The sequence below is a fragment of the Rhinopithecus roxellana genome, unplaced genomic scaffold (genome assembly GCF_007565055.1).
Source record: "Rhinopithecus roxellana isolate Shanxi Qingling unplaced genomic scaffold, ASM756505v1 contig5878, whole genome shotgun sequence".
Lineage (NCBI taxonomy): Eukaryota > Metazoa > Chordata > Mammalia > Primates > Cercopithecidae > Rhinopithecus > Rhinopithecus roxellana.
In genome coordinates, this window is record NW_022144380.1 from 1 (window position 1) to 26,105 (window position 26,105).

Genomic DNA, 26,105 nt, shown 5'->3' on the forward strand with positions numbered 1-26,105 from the left:
TAAGGCTTAGTGTCAAATGGTTCTGAGAAAGAAAACATTTAGGACAATTATTTAGTGATTGCAGATGGGAGCTGGGAGCCCTGGCTACACAGGGCCCCACCCCACCCCCCAGGACAGCGGGTGAATTGAGGAGACATCAGGAAGACTCACTCCATGTGTCTATTTTTGTGCAGCTTTGCCTCAGTGATGTGGGGGTGCTGTGTGCAGATTCAGTATCTGGTGTTGGAGAGCCGTGTGCAAATTCAACACCCAGTGCCGGCGTGCTGTGTGCAAATTCGCCACTGGGTTCTAACCAGCCTGCTCAGGGCCTTCCGGAGCTGACCCAGATAGTGGATGAGACCCTGTCCCTACCTGAAGGACGCCATTCAGAAGATGTAAGTACCTGCATTCGTCACAGGTATGGTGGAGAGTCAGACACTGGCAAGCAGTGAGAGAGCAGAGAGAGCCGGCTTCCCTGGCTCTCTGGGGAGGGGAGATGGAGGGAAAGGCTGGTCTTTAGTTTGCTGTGGCATTCAAGGCTCCTGAATTTATTTGCATTATGGCACGCCAAATCAAGCTCACCTGCAGAAAGATGTCTATGCCCCAGTCCCCAGGATCTGTGAATGTCACCTTGTGTGGCAAAAGGGAGTTTGCAGTTGTGATTAAGTGAGGGACCTTGCGATGGGGAGGTATGGTCTTGGATTATGGGAGTGGGCTCTTAGTCATCACAAACCTCCCTTCAAAGAAGAAGGCAGACATGTGAAGGTCAGAGAAGGAGTGTGAAGCTGGAAGTAGAGGCCAGAGAGAGAGGGGACTGGAAGAGGCTGGGCTGCTGGCTTTGAAGATGGAAGAGGAGGCCACGAGCCAGGGAATATGGTGGCCTCCAGAAGCCAGAGATGGCAGGAAATGGATTCTCCTCCAGGTCTCCCAAGAAGGAACCAACCCTGCCGACACCTTGATTTTAATCCACTGGACTTCTGGCCCCCAGAACTATCAGATGGTCAGTCTGCCTTGGTGTGAACCACCCAGTTTGTGGCCATTTCTTATGTAGCAGCTTCAAAAAACTGATGCCACATGGAGACAGATGCTCACTCTCCTGCAGTTTACAGATTCTGGGGTAGCCAGAGCTCGTTCAGGTTCAAGAAGTGAGCCTTCCATCAGTGCCCCTTCAACCCAACTGCCTGGCCGTGCATCCTGAGTGGTTTCAACCGAACCCCTGACTTGAACAGTGGTTCAAATGAAGATGAATTCCTGCTGGGGTTCAGTGTTCAAATGAATGTTGACCTGCACAGTGGTGTCTATTGAGGCTGAGTCTGTAGCACTTTGTCCCCATCAAAGAAAAATGAAAATACACCTTACTTGCAAAACAAATAATGGAGGCCGTCATTTCTCCAGCTCCAATTTCTAGGCGAATACTTTGAAATAGTATCTTGTGTTTAAAGATTTCTTGGGGCCAGGCATGGTGACTCACACCTGTAATCCTAACACTTTGGAAGGCTGAGGTGGGAGGACTGCTTGAGCCCTGGAGTACGAGACCAGCTGGCAACACACTGCGACCTCATCTCTACAAAAAAAGTAAAACAATTAGCTGGACATGGATGTGTGCACCTGTAGTCCCAGCTACTTATGGGGCTGAGGCAGGAGGAACACTTGAGCCTTGGAGGTTGAGGCTGTAGTGAGCTGTAATCTCACCAGTGCACTCCAGCCTGGGTGACAGAGTAGACACTGTCTCAAATTTAAAAAAAAAAAAAAAAATTTCTTGCTTTAAATCTTTACCACTCATCCTAACAAGTTTCTCAACAGAATTATTTTGAGGTCATACTTGGGGAAGGGTCTGGGGACTGGGCTGAAGGAAAGTGATTCTCTTCTATATAGTTCAGATGGCTCCAGGAGAGCTGTTTCTTGTTGCTTATAAACGAGTGACCTTTGCATTTTGCACACATTGCTGTGGAAGACACCACAGGCTTCACTGTACTATGGCGTAAATTATGCTCTGGCAACTTTATGCATTAATAATGTTGGAGTGGTGATTTCACATTGACCCAAACACATTGAAAAGATGTTTAGGTTCAGATGGTGAAGACTGAGGAGGTGTACAATTCGCTTTTCTGGTTTTTCATTCCTTGTGGTGTGCCCTGAGCACGCCATAGCCTGGGTCTGGCCGCAGGACATGCCTCATGTGAGTAAAGTCAAGGGCCTCTGCTTGTTCCTGCCGGAATGGGAAGAATTCCATCGGTTGAGCTCTTATATGATGTGCAAAACGGCTGCAGTCGTGCTGAGCCGTGCTCGTATCAGGATGTCTAAGGAAAAATCGCATTTACATTAAATGTTTAGCAGGCAACCAAGTTTAGACTAAGCCAAAGAGTATCCGAGAATGCTGTGGCATTCAAGGCTCATGCTTTTATGTGCATTACAGCACCTTCATGCCAATGGAGGGGAACTCCGGTCCCCTGTTGATGTTGTTGAAAATAATTGAATGCTCAAACTCCTCGCCTAAAAAAGAAATATTATTGAGTGCTTCGGAAAAATAAATTTAGGAAGTGTATTTTGCTAAGGTTAAGGACACACCCGTGACACAGCCTCAGGAGGTCCTGACGACATGTGCCCAAGGTGCTCGGGGCACAGCTTGGTTTTATACCTTTTAGAGAGTCATGAGGTATCAATATGTTTAAGAAGTACATTGGTTCAGTCCGGAAAGGCGGGACAACTCAAAGTGGAGAGGGGGCTTCCAGGTCATAAGTAGATAGAGGCAAATGGTTGCATTTTTTTTTTTTAGTTTCTGATTGGCCTTTCCAAAGGAGGCAATCAGATATGCATTCATCTCTGTGAGCACAGGGGTGACAGAAAAGAATGGGAGGCAGAGGCCCTAAGCAGCTCCCCGCTGGACTTTTCCCTGCTTAGTGATATTGGGGTTCCAATATTTCTTTTCTTCACAAGACTCTATTGAGTCCTCAGAAAACGGGTTTCAAACCATCTTTCTGATTTCTGGTTACGTAATTTTAATCTTATTCTGTCACTGAATCTTGTACATTAGTAGTTTTGCAAAACTGTGGCCTGAGGTTTCGCTGAATAAGGATCATTTTAAAGGATTGTGTTTTTGCAGATGATCTTAAAAGCATTCTTCTTTTTTTCTTTTTTCTTTTTGTTTGTTTTGAGATGGAGTCTCACTCCATCACCCAGGCTGAAGTGCAATGGTGTGATCTCAGCAGCTCACTGCAACCTCCACCTCCCGAGTCCAAGCAATTCTCCTGCCTCGGCTTCCTTAGTAGATGGATAAGCATGGGCCACCACATCCGGCTAGTTTTTGTATTTTTAGTAAAGACCAGGTTTCACCATGTTGGCCGGGCTGTTCTTGAACTCCTGGCTTCAAGTGATCCACCTGCCTCAGCCTCCCAAAGTTCTGGGATTACAGGGGTGAGCCACCACACCTGGCCATTACAAGCATTCTTAAAAGTTTATTCTGAACCACGGTGGGCACTGCCTCATTCGTAAGGGCAGCCACCCTCTTTCAGAAGCAAGTGTGTATTCTCTACCCTTCAGCCCCTTGAGGGATTTCCATGGGTTGTCACAGCCCCTGAAAACAAGCTTCCCAGGGCAAACAGTGGTTTTCCAGAGACTCCAAAAGTGAAAACAGTCAGGACGCTCCAGTCCCAGTTCCAGCCCAAGTTGTAGCCATGCCAGGCTCTGCAAAAACAGAACCGTTTCCAGAGTGAGAGCACTTAGCACTTTGGTTTCTCTAAAACAGTGCCCATCATGTTCAATTCATATTAATCTCGATGGAATTGTTGCCGTGGATTTTTCTTGACATAAGTCACTTCTGCTTTTGCTAGGGATTCATAATTGTCGATGAGGTGGCAACTTAAAGAATAGATACGTAGCTTCATGTTTGTCCGTCCGTGAGCCACATTTCAGTCAGAGCCAGTCAAGCCAAACCAAGGAGAGTCTTTCCCGTGGAGGGATTGGGGCTTCTGAGGAAAGCTTGTGGAGAGACTCATGATGACAGAATTGAGGATCATCCTGCCTTGATGTCCAAGGAGATGAGCAAAGACACAAAAGCACATTCATTTCACCCCAGTTAGGTGGTGTCTATTATCAAAAAGACAAAAAATAACCAATGCCGGTGAAGATGTGGAGAAAGGGGAACTCTTCTCCACTGTGGATGGGGATTAAAAATAAACACAGCCAGGATGGACAAGAGTATGAAGGTTCCTCAGAAAACTACAGATAGAACTACCACATGGTCCGGCCATCACACTACTGGGCATTTATCTAAAGGAAAGGAAATTAGTATATTGAAGGGACATCTGCCGCCCGTCCATGTTTTTGCAGTTTATTCACAACAGGCAAGATACAGATTCAACCCAAGTGTTTGTCAAAGGATGAATGGATAAAGAAAATGCTGTGTATAGATACACCATGGAATACTATTCAGCCACCAAAAAGAAGGAAATTCATCATTTGCGGCAACATGGATGGAAATAGAGGACATTATGGTAGGTGAAATAAGCCGGAAACAGAGAGTTAAACACCACATGTTCTCACTCATCTGTGGAAGCTAAAAAAATTTAATCTCACAGAAGTAAAAAGTAAGGCCAGGCATAGTGGCTCACTCCTGTAATCCCTGCAATTTGGGAGGCTGAGGCAGGATGATTGCTTGAGATCAGGAGTTTGAGACCAGCCTGAGCAACATAGCAAAACCCTGTCTCTACAAAAAAATACAGCAATTAGCTGAGTGTGTGGTACTTGCCGGTGGTCCCAGCTACTCGCAAGGCTGACGTGGGAGGATCGCTTGAACCTGGGAGGTCGAGGCTGCAGTGAGCTGAGATCATGCTGCTGCACTCCAGCCTGGGCAGCAGAACGAGACTCTGTCTCAAAAAAAAAAAAAAAAAAAAAAAAAAGAAGAAGATAGGGAGAGATTTGTTAAAGGATACAAAATTACAGCTAGACAAGAGGAATATGTTGTCATATTCTATAGCCCTGTAGGATGACTGTAGCCAACAGTAATCTATAGTTTCAAATAGCTGGAAGGAGTATGTCCTATGTTCCCAAAAGAAAGAAATGATACATATTTGACATGGTGGATATGCTAATTACCCTGACAGGATCACTGAACCTTGTAGGTATTGAACCATCCCTGTGTACCTCATGAATATGTACAATCATGTGTCAATTTTTAAAAAGTAATTAAAAAAAAAAAAGTATGTTCAACAGCCAGCAGCCACAAGAAGACCATCAGCTGGTTTCATCCACAGCAAGAGATTGCAGTGCCCGTTGGACATTTTTGGCATGGCTCCAAATCCCCACCCCATCCTCAAGGGGCAATATTGCAGAAAGGAGGAGGGTGGGAAAAAAATTCTCAAGAATTGGAGAATCGCCAGTTTCCAGGGCCCAGAACAAGACCCAGGAGGAGATGAAGATCACCCTTGCAGGTGGAAGCTGTCCCTGTCTGGGTTGTGCTGGGGACGGTAGGTGGCCCTTCTGCTGTCTGTTTGAGCATGAGCTCAAGGCCAAGGGTAAGGTGAGGGGAGATGACCCTCAGCTGGGCTGAGCGTACTTTGTTTAGGGTATTTAAGCAGTTCTCAAAAGTGATTGCAGAGCCTGTATCTCCCATCTCAGGGGATATGCCCAGCCTCACCCTCCCTCCAGCCCACTGTCATGCCCACCCTTGGGCTTCAAAAACATCAATGGAAGATGATAGTGCAGGCCCTTAAATGAATAAACTGCACATGCACGTTGCAGAGGGGGCAGCAAGGGAGACGGAAACAGACAGATCCAGCTCAGATGGAATTTGATCTGTAGGAAAGTGATGAAGTGAAGGAGGGATCTGTCCGCCCTGCAAGCGGCCCCAGGCACTGCGTGAAGGGGAGGCATGGAGAGGTCACACTGGCCTCAGACTTGGACACTGAAATGTTTAGTTACAGCAGGAGCGGGGACGCCTGCATAGGTCATAGGGAAAGGAGGGGACACCCAGGCATTGGAGACCCAGTGTGTAGAAGACTGCGAGACCCGCTTAAATGTTTAGCAGAAAGGAAGAGAAATTCAAATAGATTCAGGAGTGGGAGGAAAAGGTGGAGGTGAAACCAAAGCTGTTTAAATACAGATGATCTTCGATTTACAGTTGGTTTACATCCCAACAAACCCATCGTAAACTGAAAATATCTTAAGTCAAAAATGCATTTAGACCAGGTGCAGTGGCTCACGTCTATAATCCCAACACTTTGGGAGGCCAAGGTGGGCAGATGATTTGAGCTCAGGAGTTCAAGACCAGCCTGGCCAACACAGTGAAACCCCGTCTCTACTAAAAATATAAAAATTAGCCGGGTGTGGTGGCGTGTGCCTGTAATCCCAGCTACTCGGGAGGCTGAAGCAGGAAAATGGCTTCAACTTGGGAGGCGGAGGTTGCAGTGAGCTGAGATCACACCACTGCACTCCAGCCTGGGCGACAGAGCAAAACTCAGTCTCAAAAGAAGAAAAAGAAATATAAGCATAACCTTAAATAACTGGGGAGTGTTATGTTGGCTGACTGCAACACAGATACAAAATCCCTGACAGAATAAAAAGAACACTAACAAAAAAGGTATTTTGGGCAGGGCACGGTGGTTCACACCTGTAATCCTAGCATGTTGGTAGGCTGACGCAGGCAGTTCACTTGAGCTCAGGAGTTTGAGACCAGCCTGGCCAATACGGTGAAACCCCGTCTCTACTAAAAATGCAAAAATTAGCCGGAAATTGCTTGAACCCGAGAGGTGGAGGTTGCAGTGAGCTGAGATCATGCTAGTGCGCTCCAGCCTGGGCAACAGAGTGAGACTCTGTCTCAAAAAAAAAAAAAAAAAAAGCTATTTTGGAGTTCCTGTGTCCACATAATTTCATCCTTCGATCTCATCCCCCATTCTCCCCACCTCTCCATCCTAATGGAGGTGAATAGTGGGTTGGGGAAATTGACCTAAAAACATTTGTTATGGTCTATATATTTTCTGATGAGGGTATTTTTCTAAAAACAATGAAGTCTTCAGGCTTTTAAAAGGAAGGGGTTGGGGAGAGAGGGGAGGGAGAGCGTCAGGACAAATAGCTAATGCATGCGGGGCTTAAAAGCTAGATGACGGGTTGACAGGTGCAGCAAACCACCATGGCACATGTATACCTGGGTGACACACCTGCACGTCCTGCACATGTATCCCGGAACTTAAAGTGAAAACAAAACAAAACAACAAAACTCTATTTAACAAAAGGTATGTTGATTGATTGGAGATTATTATATTACTGTCACATTTTCCAAGACAATATTTAATAAAACTGAACAAGGAGTTGAAAATTTGAGCTGTTTTGTACACTAGTTTTGTGACTTTGGATAAATCAATAAATATTTTTGAACATCTTAAAAAAAAAAGGGAGGGATGCTGTCCATACGGTATCTGATATATAGCTCACCCTCCGCGTCTATGGGTTCCGTATCTGTGGATTCAACCAAGCTTGGATCGAAAATATTGGGGAAAACAAAATTGCATCTGCACTGAACATGCACAGACTTTTTTCTCTTGTTATTATTCCCTAAACAATATGACATAGCAAGTATTAACATAGCATGTGCATTGTAATAGGTATGGTAATTAACCTAGAGATGATTTAAAGTCTGCGGGAGTATGTGCATTGGTTATGTGCAAGCACAGTTCCATCTTGTATCAGAGATTTCAGCATCCGTGGGTTTTGGTATCCCCAGGAGGTCCTGGAACCAATCCTCTATGGATATCAGGAGAAATTCCATCTCATTAATTCGCACCCCAGGTGGTCTTTGAAATGAGTTGTGCAACATCACTGTCACCTGCTGTCTATTTACTGAGTTACTCTGGGTATTTTATTTAGGGGAGCTGAAACACAGATTTAAAAATAAAAGGTTATTTTCATAAATCGCAATAACGTCATAAAAGCTGAGTGTGCGTCTGGGGCTCTTTAGTCCAGTAGCTACTTTGGTATATATAATGATGGCAAGGTTGACGTGTTTTGGTTTTGTTGTTGTTGTTTTTGAGACAGGGTCTCGCTCTGTTGCCCAGGCTGGAGTGCAGCGGCACGATCTGGGCTCACTGCAGCCTTGACCTCCTGGACTCAACTGATCCTCCCACCTCCTCCCAGGTAGCTGGGACTACAAGAGGTGCCACCACACCTGGCTGATAGTTTGTATTTTTTGTAGAGATGGGTTTCACCATGTTGCCCGGGCTAGTCTTAAACTCCTGGGCTCTAGTGATCCGCTCATCTTGGCCTCCCAAAGTGTTGAAATTACAGGCGTGAGCCACTGTGTCTGCCCCAGATCTGTGTTTTTAAAAGTAAAGCTGAATATTAATTTTTTCCACATACATTAATGTATTAAGGAAAAAGTTGCAATTAGTATCTTCTCCAGTGTTTTGTCTTCCAGTATTTGGGGTAGGGAAATGTAGTCAATTAAAAGATCACAGATGTCCTTCAGTTTTTTTTAAACTATCAAGGTTTTTTACTCTTGTTTGTAGCACATCTTATTTTATTTATAATATACTTTTTTGTTGAAGTATGCCCTACTTTTTTTTTTTTTAATTAATTTATTTTTTGAGACAGAGACTCTCTCTGTCATCCAGGCTAGAGTGCACTGGTGCGATCTCGGCTCACTGAAGCCTTCGCCTCCTGGGTTCAAGCAATTCTCCTGCCTCAGCCTCCCAAGTAGCTGGGACTACAGGCACCCGCCACTACACCTGGGTAATTTTTTGTATTTATAATAGAGCTGGGTTTTCAGCATGTTGGCCAGGCTGGTCTCGAACTACTGACCTCAGGTGATCCACCTGCCTCAGCCTCCCAAAGTCCTGGCATTACAGGCATGAGCCACCACGCCCTGCCTCTACTGACATGTGTAGAACCGTTGACTGTGTCCCATATATCTATGACACAGTTATCTGCATTTTCTGTCAATCTTTCTCCCTATACTTCAGTCTACTGACTTATTTTCTAGTTAACTGATCTTTTTGGCTATCTCTAATCTGTTGTTAAACCCACAATCTAGTTTCAGTTATTATGTTTTTAGTTCAAATTAACATCAGATTTTTAGTTCAAATTAACATCAAGTTAACATCAACGTAGTTTCAATACTACCTTGAATATTTTTATCTTTTTTCCCACTTTATTTAAGGTATTTCTCACATTTAATTATAGTCCATGTCTGATAAATTACATATCTGGGTGGTTTCAGGTGGGTTTGGTTTTGTTGTTTACTTTTGTTTGCTCTTAATTTTCACTCATTTGGTCTTTTCTTGTTGTGTGATAGTTAATTTTTAAATTGACAACCAGACAGGGTAAATGAAAAAAAATTGCAAAGACAATTTGTAGCTCTGAATCATATTATAACCCAAAGAGGATTTTTTTTTTTTAATTTATGTGATTTGATGTGATTTGTTCATACCCTGAGGTAGTTTGCCCAGACCCTATCTGGGGCTGAGCTGGAGGGAAATTGGGCTTCAGTGTTTGTGAAGACCAGTCTATTTCTGGTTCTCCTCTCAACGACATCACAAAAAAAAGCTTGTGGTGTGTACCAGTGTCCCTCGTTTGTCCTGATTATTAATAGTTATGGGCCCCTCAGCCTCCTGGTGCTGCTGGCAACTCTACTTAGTTTCTCAGCTTCCCAGCCTCTTATTTGCCCTGAGTGGAAGTAAGGTACCAAATGTAATGTTTACCTCTTCTGTTTGTCTCTGATATCTTCACTCTTAATTTTGTGCTGCTTTAGTAGCTCTCTGATGTACTTAAAAAACAAAATTCTAGGCCAGGTGTGGTGGCTCACACCTGTAATGCCAGCAATTTGTGAGGCCAAGGCAGGCAGATCACCTGAGGTCAGGAGTTCAAGACTAGCCTGGCCAACATGGTGAGACCCCATCTCTACTAAAAATACGAAAACTAGCCAGGCGTGGTGGCGTGTGCCTGTAATCCCAGCTACTCGGGAGGCTGAGGCAGGAGAATCACTTGAACGCAGGAGGGAGAGGTTGCAGTGAGCCGAGATGGCACCACTGCACTCCAGCCTGGGCAACAGCGAGACTCTGTCTCAAAAAAAAAAAAAAAAAAAAAAAATTCTATATACATTATTTGTGCAGCCTTTTTAGGTATTTTTGGCAGAAGACTTAGTGTGAAACAACAGCTTCACCAATTGCTGAAAGTGGAAAAAATCTCATTTCAGTTCCTGAGCTGATACATATATATTTGTATGTTTAGCATTTACCACCTCCGGCAGTAATAACTTTCACAAATGTATAGCCCATAATGCAAAGGAGTGCTTCCTTTTCTGCTGTGAATGTTATCTCCTTGGATTGTGTACTGGAACATTCTGTGTCTGTTGTCTATCTATTCCCTACCTCGTCTGCCTTTACGATGTCCTCTCTCAGCTTTCATCTTCCCAGACGGAGCATTTTGTTTTACGCATCTCTGCATATCTCAGCCTCTCTCTCCAATGAGTTGAGAATTCTTCTCTGGCCTGCCTCCAGTTTCAGAGTCTCTTCTTTCAAGGTGACCCCATCTTCAGTCAGGCTTTTAGGGGATTAAATCAGTAGAACAGTTATTACCTAAGGATAAAAAGAAATGCAGTTTGTAAAAGTCACATTTTATATTCATGCGTTCACAAGCTTGCCAAAAATGTTCTTAAAAGCAGACTTTGAGATTGCTGCATTCTCATCTTATAATTTCTCACTGCATGATACGCAAGGAGGAAGTTTCTACTTTTTACTAGTAAAAATAATGGCCATATTTATTCATAAATGTTGGTTTATGTTTCAGTCGTTAATATTAATTGTTAAGTAAGCCTGTGGGTCTTGATTAGAAACATTAGCAAGGGCTGGCTGAGCTTCTTCTCTTCCTCATTTGAATTCATAAGATTAACACATCTGCAGAAGGCAAGCTGAAAACGTCCATCATTATTTCATCCTTTGTAATCAAACATATAACCGGGAGTTAAATCCCTTCCAAGGAAGGATTGTACTTCATGATCGGCCCCATGGAACTTATTTATGTGTTTATTGTTGGGAGAAATTAGATTACAGAAACAGATTGACATTTTCCCTAATCCAATTTAAGGAGTTGTGTTTTGAGCACTTCTTCTTTGCCTGTCTGGCTGCTTCATTTATCCATCACAATAAGTGTCTGTGCGACATCTCACTGAAAGCCCCATGACTCAGCGAGTCATTTCTCCAGGTCCTTTTCTTTGATGTGTCAGTATTCAAATCCAGGACATCCCTCTACCAGCCCTGGTTGAAGAAAGAAATCATTCATTTTTATGGGATTCTTATGGTTTATGATAATACAGTTATTGCATTCATCATTTTTTCCCAAGACCCATTTTGGTGTTTTGCAGACCTTGGAAAATCATGTACATTGCATACAGCCGAAGGGCAAGGCTTGGCGGACACAGAGGCACATACCCAAATCCCGCTCTCTCACTTGCTGGCTCTCGTGTGCTCTCATATGTTGGACAGTATCTCTGCCTACAGATTAAACTTTGCAGCAGTAAGAGGGAAGGCTCAACCTGTCTGCCTCATAGGGCTGTGGGGATTAGAAGGAATCATGGCTGAGAAGCTTATGAGTGTCATTCAGCACCCAGCCATGAGCATCTACTAAAAAAGGAGTCCTGTTATCATGGTTGTCTGATGTCTTTGACAACTTAGAATTTTGTATTACACCATAATTCTTAGAACTTAATTTTATGTTTGGATTTTACATACATAGCTGAGATCTGAAAGAAGAAGCCCATATTTTATTTAATGTCAATTTTTAAAAATTTCTCTCCAGCTGTATTGAGGTACCACTGACAAATGAAAATTGGTATGTATTTAAGGAGTACAATTTGATGCTTTGTTGTATGTGTACATTGTGAAACAATCACTGCATCAGGCTAATTAACATTTTCATCACCTCACATGAATGCTGTTTTCTCCTCCTCCGCCTCCTCCCCCCTCCCCCTCCTCCTCCCCCTCCCCCTCCCCCTCCTCCTCCTCCCCCTCCTCCCCCTGCTGCCGTTCTTGGTAATGAGAACATGTAAGATCTACTCTCATAGCAAATTTTAAGTATACAATCCTATATTGTGAACTGTGGTCACCATGCTGTACGTTAGATCCCCAAAACTTATTTATCTTGTGTAACTAAAACTTCATATTCATTCTTTCACTAACATATCTTCATTCTAAGCTCCCCACACCAGCCCCTGGCAACTACTGTTCCACTCTTTTCTTCTGTGAGTTATTTAAATTGCGCTTTCATAGGCTGGGCATGGTGACTCTCACCTGTACTCCCAGTACTTTGGGAGGCCGAGGCAGGCAGATCACTTGAGGTCAGGAGTTCAAGACCAGACTGGCCAACATGGTGAAACCCCGTCTCTACGAAAAATACACAAAAAAATTAGCTGGGTTTGGTGATGCATGCCTGTAATCCCAGCCACTCGGGAGGCTGAGGCAGGATAATCACTTGAACGTGGGAGGCAGAGGTTGCAGTGAGGCGAGATTGCACCACTGCAGTCCAGCCTGGGTGACTGTGTTTCAAAAGTAAGTAAATAAGTAAGTAAGTAAGTAAATAAATAAATAAATAAATAAATAAATAAATAAATAAATAAAATAAATTGCACTTTCGTGATTATGAGTTAAAATAGTCAAATTTTTTAAAAAGTTCATGATTACAGTGTTCTCTTTTACATCTCAAAGTTTCACTAAATCCCACTACTAATGACTTTTGGGAGTGTCAAGTTTTTATACCTTTTTTCTATTTCTGTGCTCCTGTTCCTCTGCCTTAGGGCATTGCACATGCTGATCTGCTTTCATGTGCATTTTTCAGCATGTTCTTCTTACTGCATTTCCAGTCATTCTACATCATTGGCTTCTACTCATCCTTCAGGCTTCATTTTAGATATTACTCCTCCAGGAGTGTCTCCCCCTTTAGACCAGGTGAGGTCTCTTGATAACATTTTCTTTCCTAGAATTGATAACCATTTTCTTTCCTAGAATTTCTCATGGCTTGCCATTTTGTATTTGTTATTTGTTGATTTTCTGTCTTCTTTGACAGTAAGCTTCATGAAGTGCCGATCATATCTGTATAGGCCACTGTTTAATCTTCACTACCTACCACTCCATAAACACCTGTGAAATGCATACATTCATGCCTCAATTAGGAGAATGAACTGGACATTCTCCTAAAAGGGAATGCTAGGATCAGAAATTTGGGAGCTGAGTATCCAAGTGACTGATCTCCACCCCAGCTGACATCAGTCAAAATCTCTAGGACCATGACCTGGGAGTCTGCATTTGAAGGATTACAATTCTCTTAAGTTGGCCTGGTGCGGGCAAGAGGGGCTCATGTTGAGGCTCAACCCTATCCACCCCCAAGAATTCCACAGGATGTCAGTATTCTGTGATCTCTGTTGCTCACACTCATTAAGCTAACTGCTTTGTGACCTGACCTGATGGGGGCCCCAGTGTTTGGACACAGGTTTGCTTCTTGACCCTGTGTTTGTCAAGGTAGGCTAGCTGCTATAACAAACAGCCCCCAAATATGTAAAAGTTTATTTCTTATTTGTATCACAGCCAGCTGAGGTGGCCAAGGTATCCTCTACTCCATGCAGTCTTTCAGGGATCCAGGATGCTCCTATTGTGTACCACCTTCTAGGGCAGCTCTTCTCAAGTGAGACTCCTTGGGAGGATTAGGCACTGTTGCTGATGGCAGCCATTGTACATAATGCATTAAGTTATCTCCTCCACATCTAGAATGGTGTTACATATGGACCATCCTTGGGAGAGTTGAGAGAAGAGTCACCTGATTTGTTCTGTGTTTGGTTTTATTTTCTTATGGAGACCCAGTTCAGAGAGGGTGGAGGGATCTTGTTTTTCACCTGGCTGGTGGAAGAAGAGAGGATAGGAATATCTTATTCCTGTCATTGCCCAGCCTAGAGGTGACTCACATCACCTCCTCGCATTCACTCAATCTGCTTGTGAGAATCTCTTCCATGGTCCTGTCCAGGTGCAAGGAGATCACAAAATGCACTTGGACATTAGCCCGCGAAGAAGAAGAAGAAACGAAGACAGGTATTGGTGAGCATGTCACCTTGCCCCAGACCTATCGCGTATCAAGTTGTATTTGTACCATGGAGGCAGAAAAAAATAGAGTGGGTGTTTTCAATTAAGTTGCATTTATTTGCACGAAGGTTTGACTTAACTTGCCTTTGCTCTTTCTTTATAACAGATGATAGATTGTCCTGAAATTGAGACTCCTGCCGTGATAACGTGTGACCCACTGTCCCAGCCTTCCCCTCAGCTTGCAGACTTCACAGAGACTGAAACCACCTTGGTATTCCTCATCTATATGACCTACACATGGCCAGCTCTCTTATTGCTTGTTATTTTCTCACAGTGTCTATCGCCATTACATACCAGTGGGGGCCATATGCTTTTAACAATTCCTCCCATTTTCTTTTTGGAATGCTTTCTCTCACCTGGAATAAGTTGTGTTGTGTATTTCTCTATCATGCAGGTGGATAAGGAGTCTGGCTGTCTTTTCGAACTTACTGTGGGGTTTTCTTTTTGGTCATTTTGTCTCTTCCACTTTGCTTAAAAAGTTAGTAAGAAAAAGCTACAGCATCAAGATGTCACCTGTGTCTCCATTAATTGTTTTAAACTTTTGACAGGACTTGCGCCATGTCTAAAATCAGCATCCCATGACTGTGGATTTTATTTTAATTCTTTTTTTCCCTAAATTTACCCTTATGAATCTGGGCTTTTATTGCCACATATCACCAGAAAAGTGGCTTTATGGACACCCCCCTTTTTTTTTAAAACTCTCAGAGAGACTATCTTAGTAAAATGCTTCTGTAGGCATTTGGTATAAACAAGTCAAATCTCGCTCTGCAAATTTAACTTTCAGGAATTGCATAAGAACTTGTAGCATCTCCTCTTGTCTGAGACGTAGTGGATGGCTCAGAAAAAGTGAGGGGAGAGAAGGTGAGCTATTTTTAGCATTCCCAGAAAAAAAGATCGAGCGCAGCCCATTAATTTTTTTAAAAAAGTTAATTATAGGGCCAGGTGCGGTGGCTCAAGCCTGTAATTCCAGCACTTTGGGAGGCCGAGGTGGGTGGATCATAAGGTCAGGAGATCGAGACCATCCTGGCTAACACAGTGAAACCCCGTCTCTACTAAAAATATAAAAAACTAGCCGGGCGAGGTGGCAGGCGCCTGTAGTCCCAGCTACTCGGGAGGCTGAGGCAGGAGAATGGCGTGAACCCGGGAGGTGGAGCTTGCAGTGAGCTGAGATCGCGCCACTGTACTCCAGCGTGGGCAACAGAGCGAGACTCCGTCTCCAAAAAAAAAAAAAAGTTAATTATAATAAAGATGGGTTCTTGCTATTTTGCTGAGGCTGGTCTTGAACTCCTGGGCTCGGCCAATCCTCCTGCCTTGGCCTCCTAAAATGCTGGGATTACAGGCATGAGCCACCACACCTGGCCTCAACCCAATAATTTGATTTTATTTTACCCCAGGATAAAGAGTTCTTCGTCATTTAGATTAGGGCTACAGTTCCCTGCAGCCCACTGCAGACTAATGATTGAATGGTTATGTTTTAGCAGCCAGCAAATAAAGTTGAAAGTGTCCCATCCGAGGAAACCTTTGAACCAAGCCAGGAACTCCCTGCTGAGGCCATCAGGGACCCCAGTCTGCAGGATGCACTGGAGGTGGTATCCAAATTCTTCCCCTTGCCCAAGGCTCCTGGTGGGGGCCATCTACCATCACTGAGGTCAACTGCATGCACATAACAGCTGTTAATTTTTCAGTCTCATTTAACAAAAGATAAGAATGGACTTTCCTCTTCCCCTGCCTCTGATTCTTCTGTCTTCTCTCTGGCGTTTGCCTGGGGTGATCGGCTGACTCTCTTTTGCCATCTTCAAGTCTGATCATCACGCCTTTTCTCTCTTTAAAAACTGTTCTGCAAAAGTGATCAGGAGGGAAGTTGAGGGACTATGGTAATTAATGCATAGCAATCCATTTTCTGAAATGAAGAGATTAAAAGCTGAAAATTGGAGGGAGTGGGGCATGCAAATGTTCGAATCCAAATGGGGCATGCAAATGATTTCTTCTGTCGGGATGAAATGAGAGATGCATGCTTTCTGTTCCTTCCTCTTAGAGATGCTCTCATCTTCAACTGCATTCTCTCCATGAATGCATTTAATGAAAGCAATTGCTAACGTTTTCTCTTTCTCTTTAAGCATGATCTAATAACGCCATTTGGTCTTTAAGTAATAATCAATACAGCTCTAGAGCTAGGTTTAGGTCTAGACTGAAAGTTGGTATTGAACGCATACTTTAGAATGTGACCTACTGTATCATAAATGTTTTTGTTGGCTAAATGCCTTCCCCGGACAGTCATCCTTGGAGAAAATGTGAAAGTTTTTTTCCTCATTCTTACTTGGTTAATGTTCAAATGCAGCATTTCACACTTAATTTCTAGAGCTATTGGTTGAGGTCAAGATTTCTTATAAACATATGAATGTATTCCTTCAGCATGTTCCACCCTTGTGGTCATCGTTTGAGGCTCTATGAATTGAATCTGTAGTTATTAGTGGGTGACAGGGCATCAGTGTAAGGTTGGGTAGACCTACATTGGACAGCTCAGACATGTGATAGGTTTGGGATCCTGGGTGAGTTAATTACTTTTTCTTTTTATAAATTATTATTATTATTATTTAGAGACAGGGTCTTGCTCTGTAGCCCAGGCTGGAGTGCAGTGGCATGATCATAGCTAAACAATCCTCCTGTCTCAGCCTTCCAAGGAAATGGGACTATAGGCATGGGCCACTGCAGCCAGCTAATTTTTTATTTTTATTTTTTGTAGAGTTGGGGTTTCACTATGCTATCCAGGCTGGTCTCAAACACCTGGCCTCAAGTGATCCTCCTTTTTTGGTCTCTCGAAGTGCTGGGGTACAGGCATGAGCCACCGTACCCAGCCTGAGTTCACTACTTTGCTTCAGTGTTCATGAGGCGGAGACTGGGTTGCCCACCTCACAGAATTGGAAGGAGGGGTATTAAAAAGGAGAGTGGTCTAGGGAAAGCCCTAGTTAGTGCTTGGCTCACAAAGATGAGGAAAATTTCGGTCATTGATTTGCTAAACTGGGGCACTTTGACCTTCTTCTCCTGTGTGTCCACACTGTCCTCTAGGGGACCTTTATTTAGTATCTTGTATAATACCCTAATTCATCACATTGGAGCAGCTTGCTGTTTTCTTGGATACTCATCTCTTGTTAGCAAAAATGTCACAATCACTGTGTTGTTTTGTCTTGAAAACTAGTATGGGGTTGAGTGCTGTAGGTCCTGTTAATTCCGGAAACATTTCATTCTCAGGAACTGAATGGATCTAAATGCAAGTGCCTTAGAGGGGAGAAATGCTGCAGTATCCTGAAGTGGACTTTTTAATTTATTTGTTAACTCTTGCTATCACTTTAATCAATAGGATGGCTGTCTTTAAATAAAATATAATATATGGGAATGAGTGTAGAAGGCAGAATCTTGTATGTAAAAACCTTTTAAAAACACTGTGGCAAGTAATTAGAGAAGAAAGTAGTATATGCTCATGGCGTAAAAACTCAAATATATCTTTCTATATATCTATCTCTATACATATCATGTATCTATCTATCAACCTCTTATCTGTTTTCTTTTTTTTCTTTTTCTTTTTTTTTTGATGGAGTCTCACTCTGTCGCCCATTCTGGAGTGCAGTGGTGCAATCTCAGCTTACTGCAACCTCCACCTCCCGGGTTCAAGTGATTCTCCTGACTCAGCCTCCCAAGTAGCTGGGACTACAGTCGCCCATAATCAAGCCTGGCTAATTTTTGTATTTTTAGTAGAGATGGGGTTTCACCATGTTGGCCAGGTTGGTCTTGAACTCCTGACCTCAATTGATCCACTCGCCTTGGCCTCCCAAAGTGCTGGGATTACAGACGTGAACCACCACACCCAGCTATCTATGTGTTTTCTATTTGTCATCTATCTCATCTATATATCCATTCATCCTCACATCTAGATAATAGATACATAGATATAGAAGAGATAAATGATAGGTAGTAGATAGCTAGAGATGATAGATAAGTGAATGATAGACTGATAGAAAGAGATATTTTAGATAAACAGATAAATCATAGAGTGATAGATGATAGATAGAATGGATAGATGGATGGATGGATGGATAGATGGATAGATAAAGTGATAGAAAGTACATAGGTAGATAGAGATCACAGGTAGATAAATAGGTAGATAGACGATGGAGTGATAGATGACATGATTTATTGATAAATAGAATGGATGGACAGATGGATGGATGGATGGATGGATGAGTGGATAGATAGAACATAGGTAGATAGATGAGACAGATGATACATAATAAATGGTTGGTAGATGAGACATGATAGATAGATAGATAGATAGATAGATAGATAGATAGATAGATAGATGTGTGTGTCTATTATTGTTACCATCTTTATTTTTTTTTTTTTATTTTTTTATTTTTTTTTTGAGGCGGAGTCTCGCTCTGTCGCCCGGGCTGGAGTGCAGTGGCCAGATCTCAGCTCACTGCAAGCTCCGCCTCCCGGGTTTACACCATTCTCCTGCCTCAGCCTCCCGAGTAGCTGGGACTACAGGCGCCCGCCACCTCGCCCGGCTAGTTTTTTGTATTTTTAGTAGAGACGGGGTTTCACCGTGTTAGCCAGGATGGTCTCGATCTCCTGACCTCGTGATCCGCCAGTCTCGGCCTCCCAAAGTGCTGGGATTACAGGCTTGAGCCACCGCGCCCGGCCTTGTTACCATCTTTAAATTTTTAAAAGTCTTTTTCTAGTTCTTGGTAAGAAGTGTCTAAAGCAAACGTATTTATTCTTTTTGTTGACTCATCTGAAAGCCAAACAAAAGTGTGTGTGTGTGTGTGTGTGTGTGTGTTGTTACATGCTTGCATATTCATCTATTTTTTCTTTTTTTTTTTGAGACGGAGTCTGGCTCTGTCTCCCAGGCTGGAGTGCAGTGGCCAGATCTCAGCTCACTGCAAGCTCCGCCTCCCGGGTTTACACCATTCTCCTGCCTCAGCCTCCGGAGTAGCTGGGACTACAGGTGCCCGCCACCTCACCCGGCTAGTTTTTTTTTTTTTTGTATTTTTAGTAGAGACGGGGTTTCACCGTATTAGCCAGGATGGTCTCGATCTCCTGACCTCGTGATCCGCCCGTCTCGGCCTCCCAAAGTGCTGGGATTACAGGCTTGAGCCACCGCGCCTGGCCTCATCTATTTTTTCATATGTCCCTTAAGAAGGGAGAAACTCTGCATTGAAAAAACTATCAGAATTATTATTTAAATTCCTTTGCCAAGCAGTCCAAATTATTATAGGCTTTACTTACATGAGGTGATTATTTAAATTCCTTTGCCAAGCAGTCCAAATTATTATAGGCTTTACTTACATGAGGTGAGTTTTTTTTTTTTTTTTTTCATTTAACGTGGTTTGGTTATTCACTGTCATACAAAACAGAAGTTTTGGTGGGTGAGAGTACTAAGTAGTGTGTGTGTGTGTTTAAAATGGTTTAGTGGCTAGAAATGAAAACAATTCAGAAAAAAGAACACATACAATTACATTTTATAAAATTTCAAGAAAACTTAAGCAAAAAAATTATCTTCTAAGCATATTATACTAAAGCTAGTGTGTATTTAGCTCAAAAGAAAAGTGTTGCTGGGTGTGCAGGCTCACGCCTGCAATCCCAGCTCATAGGGAGGCCAAGGCAAGAGGATTGCTTGAGCCCGGGAATTCAAGACCACCCTGCGCAATGTAATGAGACCCCATCTGTGCAAAAAATACAAAAATTAGCTGGGCATGGTGATGTGCACTGTAGTCCCAGCTACTGAGGAGGCAGAGGTGGGAGGATCTCTTGAGCCCAGGAGGTCGAGGCTGCAGTGAGCTATGACTGCACCACTGCACGCTAGCCTGGACGACAGAGTGAGACCCTGTCTCATTAAAAACAAAGTGCTAGTGATTCGCAGTCTCTTTTAGAGAACTGAGATGCATCTTTCTGCAGAACCCACACTGGATGGGTTTTAGCAGTCTTTCCCTCGATAACGGACAGCTGCAAAAACCATCTCCCACTGATTGTCTTCCCTAGGTCGACCTGGCCGTCTCTGTTTCCCAGATCTCCATCGAAGAGAAGGTGAAGGAATTGAGTCCAGAGGAAGAGAGGAGGAAGTGGGAGGAAGGCCGTATCGACTACATGGGGAAGGACGCGTTTGCCCGCATCCAGGAGAAGCTGGACCGGTTCCTGCAGTAATCCGGCAGCTGGTGGGCGTTGTGTGTAGTGAGACAATGTCCTGTTGGGTGGTGATCTCCTCTGGTCCTTTCAAAGGAAAACGCTGTTGAACCTTGTGCCTCTATTTATGCTTAATCCATTTGAGTGCCTCACACAAAAAACGTAGAGTATAGAAATCCTACCTTAATGCCCGTCACCCCAACCCCTCCACCAATGCCTTCTGGGCTTTCTTCAGAGGTCAGTTCTACCCTGGAACCTGTTGGCAAAAGCGAGCAGTAATATAATTCTAGTAGACCCTTAATGGTGGTCTCTGCTGTTGCCCGAAAGACCTCTGAAGTACGCTGGAGCTGTGTTGTGCAGGTGCTATGAGACCTACCCTATTTAGAATTAAACCTCACTGCAAATTTCCTCCCATTACTAAGCTAACAACACTAATATATGTATTTAGCACCTCTGAGGCTTTGCCAAGGGGATCCGTTTCTGTAGGGCTAAGGAAACATTCAGACATGGTGACTTTGACTCTCATTTGGACTTGGCGAAGCGTATCTGAGAAACACCCCGGCTGTGGTCTCTCTGCTTTAAATCCTAACAGGACTTCCTAGAGCGTTGACAGAAATTCTACTTGTGGACTTAGGGAAGAAAGATTGTAGGTGGCTTGGCGGATGTAGGTGGCTTAGGGGATCTAAACCGATTCACTTGCTGGTTGAGAAAATCAAGGGCTTGTCCCCAAACAATTTAGAGCAACAACTTGCTCAGGATAACAGGATCTAGAGATGCTCTCTGCCTGATGACAAAAGTCAGGGTGCAGTCGGTCCACCTTTGACTGCTCTTGGCTTGGTCTCTACCCTCACTACCTCAGTTCTTAATAACTTAGTGAATCGCTGCGCTCCTCAAAGTCATTTCCACTCAGCTCTTTCCAGAGAATTCTGAGTTTTCTGAGACGGGACACTTTATTCCACAAGAAAGCCTCATTGTCAGAAGTATCTTCATTGAGTGGGCACAGTATGCTGTGTATCTCAACAGGTGGCTGTCGGGGGCCACCGAGAGTGTCGTTAAAAATGGGCATCGTTGTAATAAAGAGAGGAAAGTGCGATTTTTGAAATGTTTGGAAGGTTTATTTATCATGCACATCCCAGGGAAAAGCAGAGAGTAAATTAGAGATGGGATAGGAAGGTTGTGGGAGAACTCGATTCTAGCCTGTGCCAGCTGGATGTGTTTACGTGGAGAGGAGTGGCCACTTTTTAGGTCACCTGAAGCAGTTTAGCCTTTGGATAGAGGAACCTGCCTGAATTTGTGGCATTAGTGGTGGCATTTTTTTGTGTGCAAGATATGGTGGAGGGGCTGTTTCTCTTTCCTTGTGGTTGGTTAATAATCTTCAGTCTCAGAGGGCGATGTTCGTAGGATATTTCAGGGGTTCATTTAAAACAGCCATATGGCTACAGTCTCAGGTGAGTCAGGGTTGGATGGTCATCGGCTTTCAGAGGGAGACCACAGGAATGTTCAGGGAAAAAATGTCAGCTTCTCTGAGGACCAGAATTCATGTTCACAGGCAGTGATGAGTTGGCTTATGGAGTGAGTCCAGTCTGGGATTCTGCCATGCATTCTAGCCTGTATCATCTCATTTGGACAAATGCTGACACGTTTAAATTAAAATGCTAAAAAACAGCCATGTGGTCTCCTTCCAGTGTGTGTTTGCCTGTTTCCTGCAATATCAGAATTATATTTTACATTGAACCAAGGGTAGGGCCTTTCTATTTTATTTTCGGCCTTTTCTATTGTATTTTGTTTTTAAAATAGTAAGCATTGGGCTGGGCATGGTGGCCCACTCCTGTGATGCCAGCACTTTGGGAGGCTGAAATAGGTGGATCACTTGAGGCCAGGAGTTCAAGACCAGCCTGGGCAACATGGTGAGAGCCCGTCTCTACCAAAAACACAAAAAAATTAGCCGGGCATGATGGCACATGTCTGTAATCCCAGCTACTGAGGAGGCTGAGGCACAAGAGTTGCTTGAGCCGGGGAGGCAGAGGTTGCAGAGAGCTGAGATCGTGCCACCATACTCTAGCCAGGGTGACAGAGTGAGAATCTGTCTCAAAAAATAAGTAAATAAATAAAATATAATATTAATAATAGTAAGCATTATTTGAGCTGGAATTGCAAGGTAAAACTTTAAAAGGAAACAGTAAACATTATTTTTGATTTAAAATGTTTTTTAATTGTCGTGTAATAATTGTACATATTACGGGGCACATAGTAAAGTTGCAATACATGTAATGTATGCTGATCAGGTCGTGGGAATTAGCATATCCATCTTCTCCAGCCTGTACCATTTTTTGTGTTGGGAACGTTCAGTATTCTCCTTCTATAGACATATATTTGAAACTATATAATATATGATTTTGGGCTGTAGTCATCCTACAGTGCTATATACCAGCGGTCCCCAGCCTTTTTGGCACCAGGGACCAGTTTCATGGAAGACAATTTTTCCAGAAACCAGGCTTGGGGGATGGTCTGGGGATGATTCAGGTGCATGACACTTACTGTGCACTTTATTTCTATGATGATTACATTGTAACATGTAATGAAATAATTACACAACTCAGCAACATGTAGAATCAGTGGGATCCCTGAGCTTGTTTTCCTGCAACTGGACAGTCCCATCCAGGGGTGATAGGAGACAGATCATCAGGCATTAGATTCTCATAAGGAGCACGCAACTTAGATCCCTCACATGCGCAGATCACGGTAGGGTTTGCACTGCTACGAGAATCTAATGCCACTGCCGATCTGCCAGGAGGCAGAGCTCAGGTGGTAATGGGAGCGATGGGGAGCAGCTATCAATACAGATGAAGCTTTGCTCACTCACCCGCTACTCACCTCCTGCTGTGCAGCTCAGTTCCTAACAGGCCGTGGACCAGCACTGGTCTGCAGCCCAGGAGTTGGGGACCTCTGCAATAGAACACTAGAACTAGCTTAAAAAGTAAGAACTAGAACAGAGGATACCAGAGGCCAGGAAGGGTAGGGAGAAGGGGTGATAGGGAGAGATTTGTTAAAGGGTACAAAATTACAGCTAGATAGGAGGAGTCAGTTCCAACAATAAATTTAAATTATCAGATGGATTTTTCAGAATTGCTGGTCACAGTAAAATGCATAGAACTGTTTGCTTAACCCTTTGTAATCTTGTAGGGTCTGTTTAGGAAAGGTACCCATTTTCTGAACTTTGCTTTGTCAATTTCATTCATTCATTTATTCATTTGTCACATGCTTATTGAGTGCTCTCTTTATACCCAGCTCTGTGACATGGGATAAATCAAGATAGCGTAAGTTTGGTGATATACACTTTATTCCACGAGAAAGCCTCATTGTCAGAAGTATCTTCATTCAATGGGCACAATATGCTGTGTATCTCACCTGGTGGCTGTCAGGGGCCACCAAGAGTGTCGTTAAAAATGGGCATGTTGTTTGACGTCACATGTCTCCCTAGAATATATGAAACCAAAGCATGCTCTGGCCACCTTGGGCACATGTTGTCAGGCCCTCCCGAGGCCGTGTCACGGGTGTGTGTCCTCAACCTTGGCAAAATACACTTTCTAAACTAACTGAGACCCGTCTCAAATTTTCAGGGCTCACAGGTGCAGTGCTCAGGACGTGGGTGGTGGGTTCATGCATACCCCATACCTCACTACCACAGAATATGCCCGAGTAGCAAACTGGCACGTGTACCCCTTAGACCTAAAATAAAAGTTGAAATTATTTAAAAATAAATAAATAAATAAATATTATGAGATTATTATTCGGTGGCAGGTGGAAATGATGTGGGAAGGAAAGGATTTCTAGATCGATTGAATTGGCAGGGTGGATTGATGCCTATAGATCCACAGGAACAAGTTATAGTATTTTTGTTCCTCAAAGTAACTTGGTCAAATCCTGCCGAAAGCTTCGGCTGATACTTGGAAGCACCAAACAGGTCCTAGTGTTAAAGCGTTTGGGGTGGAGCTGTAGTTTGAAGCAGAAGGGGTTCTTTCCGACCACCACTGTTGAATTAGGAAAAGCAGAGCAATTCTTTCTGGCTTCATAGACCTCTGCTCTTTAGCGTACAGTACCATTTTAAAAATTATTTATGTATATTTGGCCAATTACAGTGACTCACACTTGTACCCGGTACTTTGGGAGGCCAAGGCAGGCAGATTGCCTGAGGTCAGGAGTTCAAGACCAGCCTGGCCAACATGGTGAAACCCCGTCTCTACTAAAACTACAAAAATTAGTCAGGCATGGTGGTGCATGCATGTAATCCCAGCTACTCAGGAGGCTGAGGCAGGAGAATCGCTTGAACCCGGGAGGTGGAGGTTACAGTGAGCTGAGATTGCACCACTGCACTCCAGCCTAGACAACAGAGTGAGACTCTGTCTCAAACAAAACAAAACAAAACAAACCCATAATAGAAAAATAATATAATTAATCTATTTTAATTATTTTATTTTATTTATTTATTTATTTTGACACGGAGTCTCACTCTGTTGTCCAGGCTGGAGTGCAGTGGCCTGAGCATGGCTTCCTGCAGCCTCCAACTCCAGGGCTTAAGTGATCCTCCCACCTCAGCCTCTCAAGTAGCTGAGATTACAGGCCTGTGCCACCACACCCAGCTAATTGTTTAAACTTTGTAGAGGTGGGGTCTCATAGGAGTCTCACTGTGTGGCCCAGGCTGGTCTCCAACTCCTGGCCTCAAGCAATCCTCCTGCTTTGGCCTCCCAAAGTACTGAGGATTACAGGCATGAACCACTGCACCTGGCCCCCATTTTTAAAAATAGATCAAAGGAATTGCATAGGTTTACAAACTTGATGTCTTCTATCCCTGCTCTATCCATCATCCTAAGAAACAAAATGAAGTTTTTCTTGGCACAGACAATACCTGTTGGAAGCACATTCGTGGAAATCCAGCTATACCCAGTATGTGACATATACTGTGCAAGAATATACTTTACATAGGACTGTAGCCTGCCTTGAGGATGCTTGCCCTGGTTCCACTGCATAACTGCTAAATGCTGATGCTCTGTGAGTCTGCCATTATTGCGGCGTTCATCGCCCAACACTCAGCTGCACAAAAGAGCTTTTCTGTTCCTCTCTCCCTCCCTAGCACACTCCTTCTCTTGAATATCACTACTATGTTTTGATTGTTCAATATGTAAAAAGCAATCCAATTTATTATTTTTTTTGATGTTTAAAGGGTTCCTTTTTTTTTTTTTAACGACACAGGGTCTTACTCTGTTGCCCAGGCTGGAGTGCAGTGGCATGATCATATAGCTCACTGCTGCCTCAACCTCCTGGGTTCAAGTGATCCTCCCATCTCAGCCTCCCAGGTGGCTGGGACTACAGGCAAGAGCCACCATGTCTGGCTCAAATTGTACCAGATTTACCAGTGGGACTCTCTTTAGATGGATTCTTAAGTCTATGAACTGATCCCATTAGTCTTTTTTTATTTTTCTTTTCATTCATTTTTGTTTGAGACGGAGTCTCGCTCTGTCATCCAGGCTGGAGTGCAGTGGCGCAATCTCGGCTCGCTGCAGCCTCCACCTCCCGGGTTCAAGTGATTCTCCTGCCTCAGCCTCACGAGTAGCTGGGATTATAGGCACGTGCCACCATGCCTGGCTAATTTTTGTATTTTTAGTAGAGACGGGGTTTCACCATGTTGGTCAGGCTGGTCTCAAACTCCTGGCCTCAAGTGATCTGCCTGCCTTGGCCTCCCAGAGTGCTGGGATTCCAGGCGTGAGCCACCGTGCCCGGCCCCCATTAGTCTTTGATCACTTCCTTGCTTCCTGGCAAAATGAGATTCTCCAGAAC

General features: G+C 43.7%; 1 protein-coding gene across 1 annotated transcript; it reads left to right on the forward strand.

Annotated features, from left to right (window-relative positions):
• Positions 1 to 173: 173 nt before the first annotated feature.
• Positions 174 to 21,939, forward strand: GYG2 (glycogenin 2; the record flags this gene model as incomplete). The annotated part of the gene is made up of 4 exons (XM_030926585.1): positions 174 to 374; positions 14,200 to 14,304; positions 15,572 to 15,679; positions 20,130 to 21,939. Coding segments are annotated over 4 exons (576 nt in total), but the record flags the coding sequence as incomplete, so codon positions are not given.
• Between the last annotated feature and the right edge of the window lie 4,166 nt (positions 21,940 to 26,105).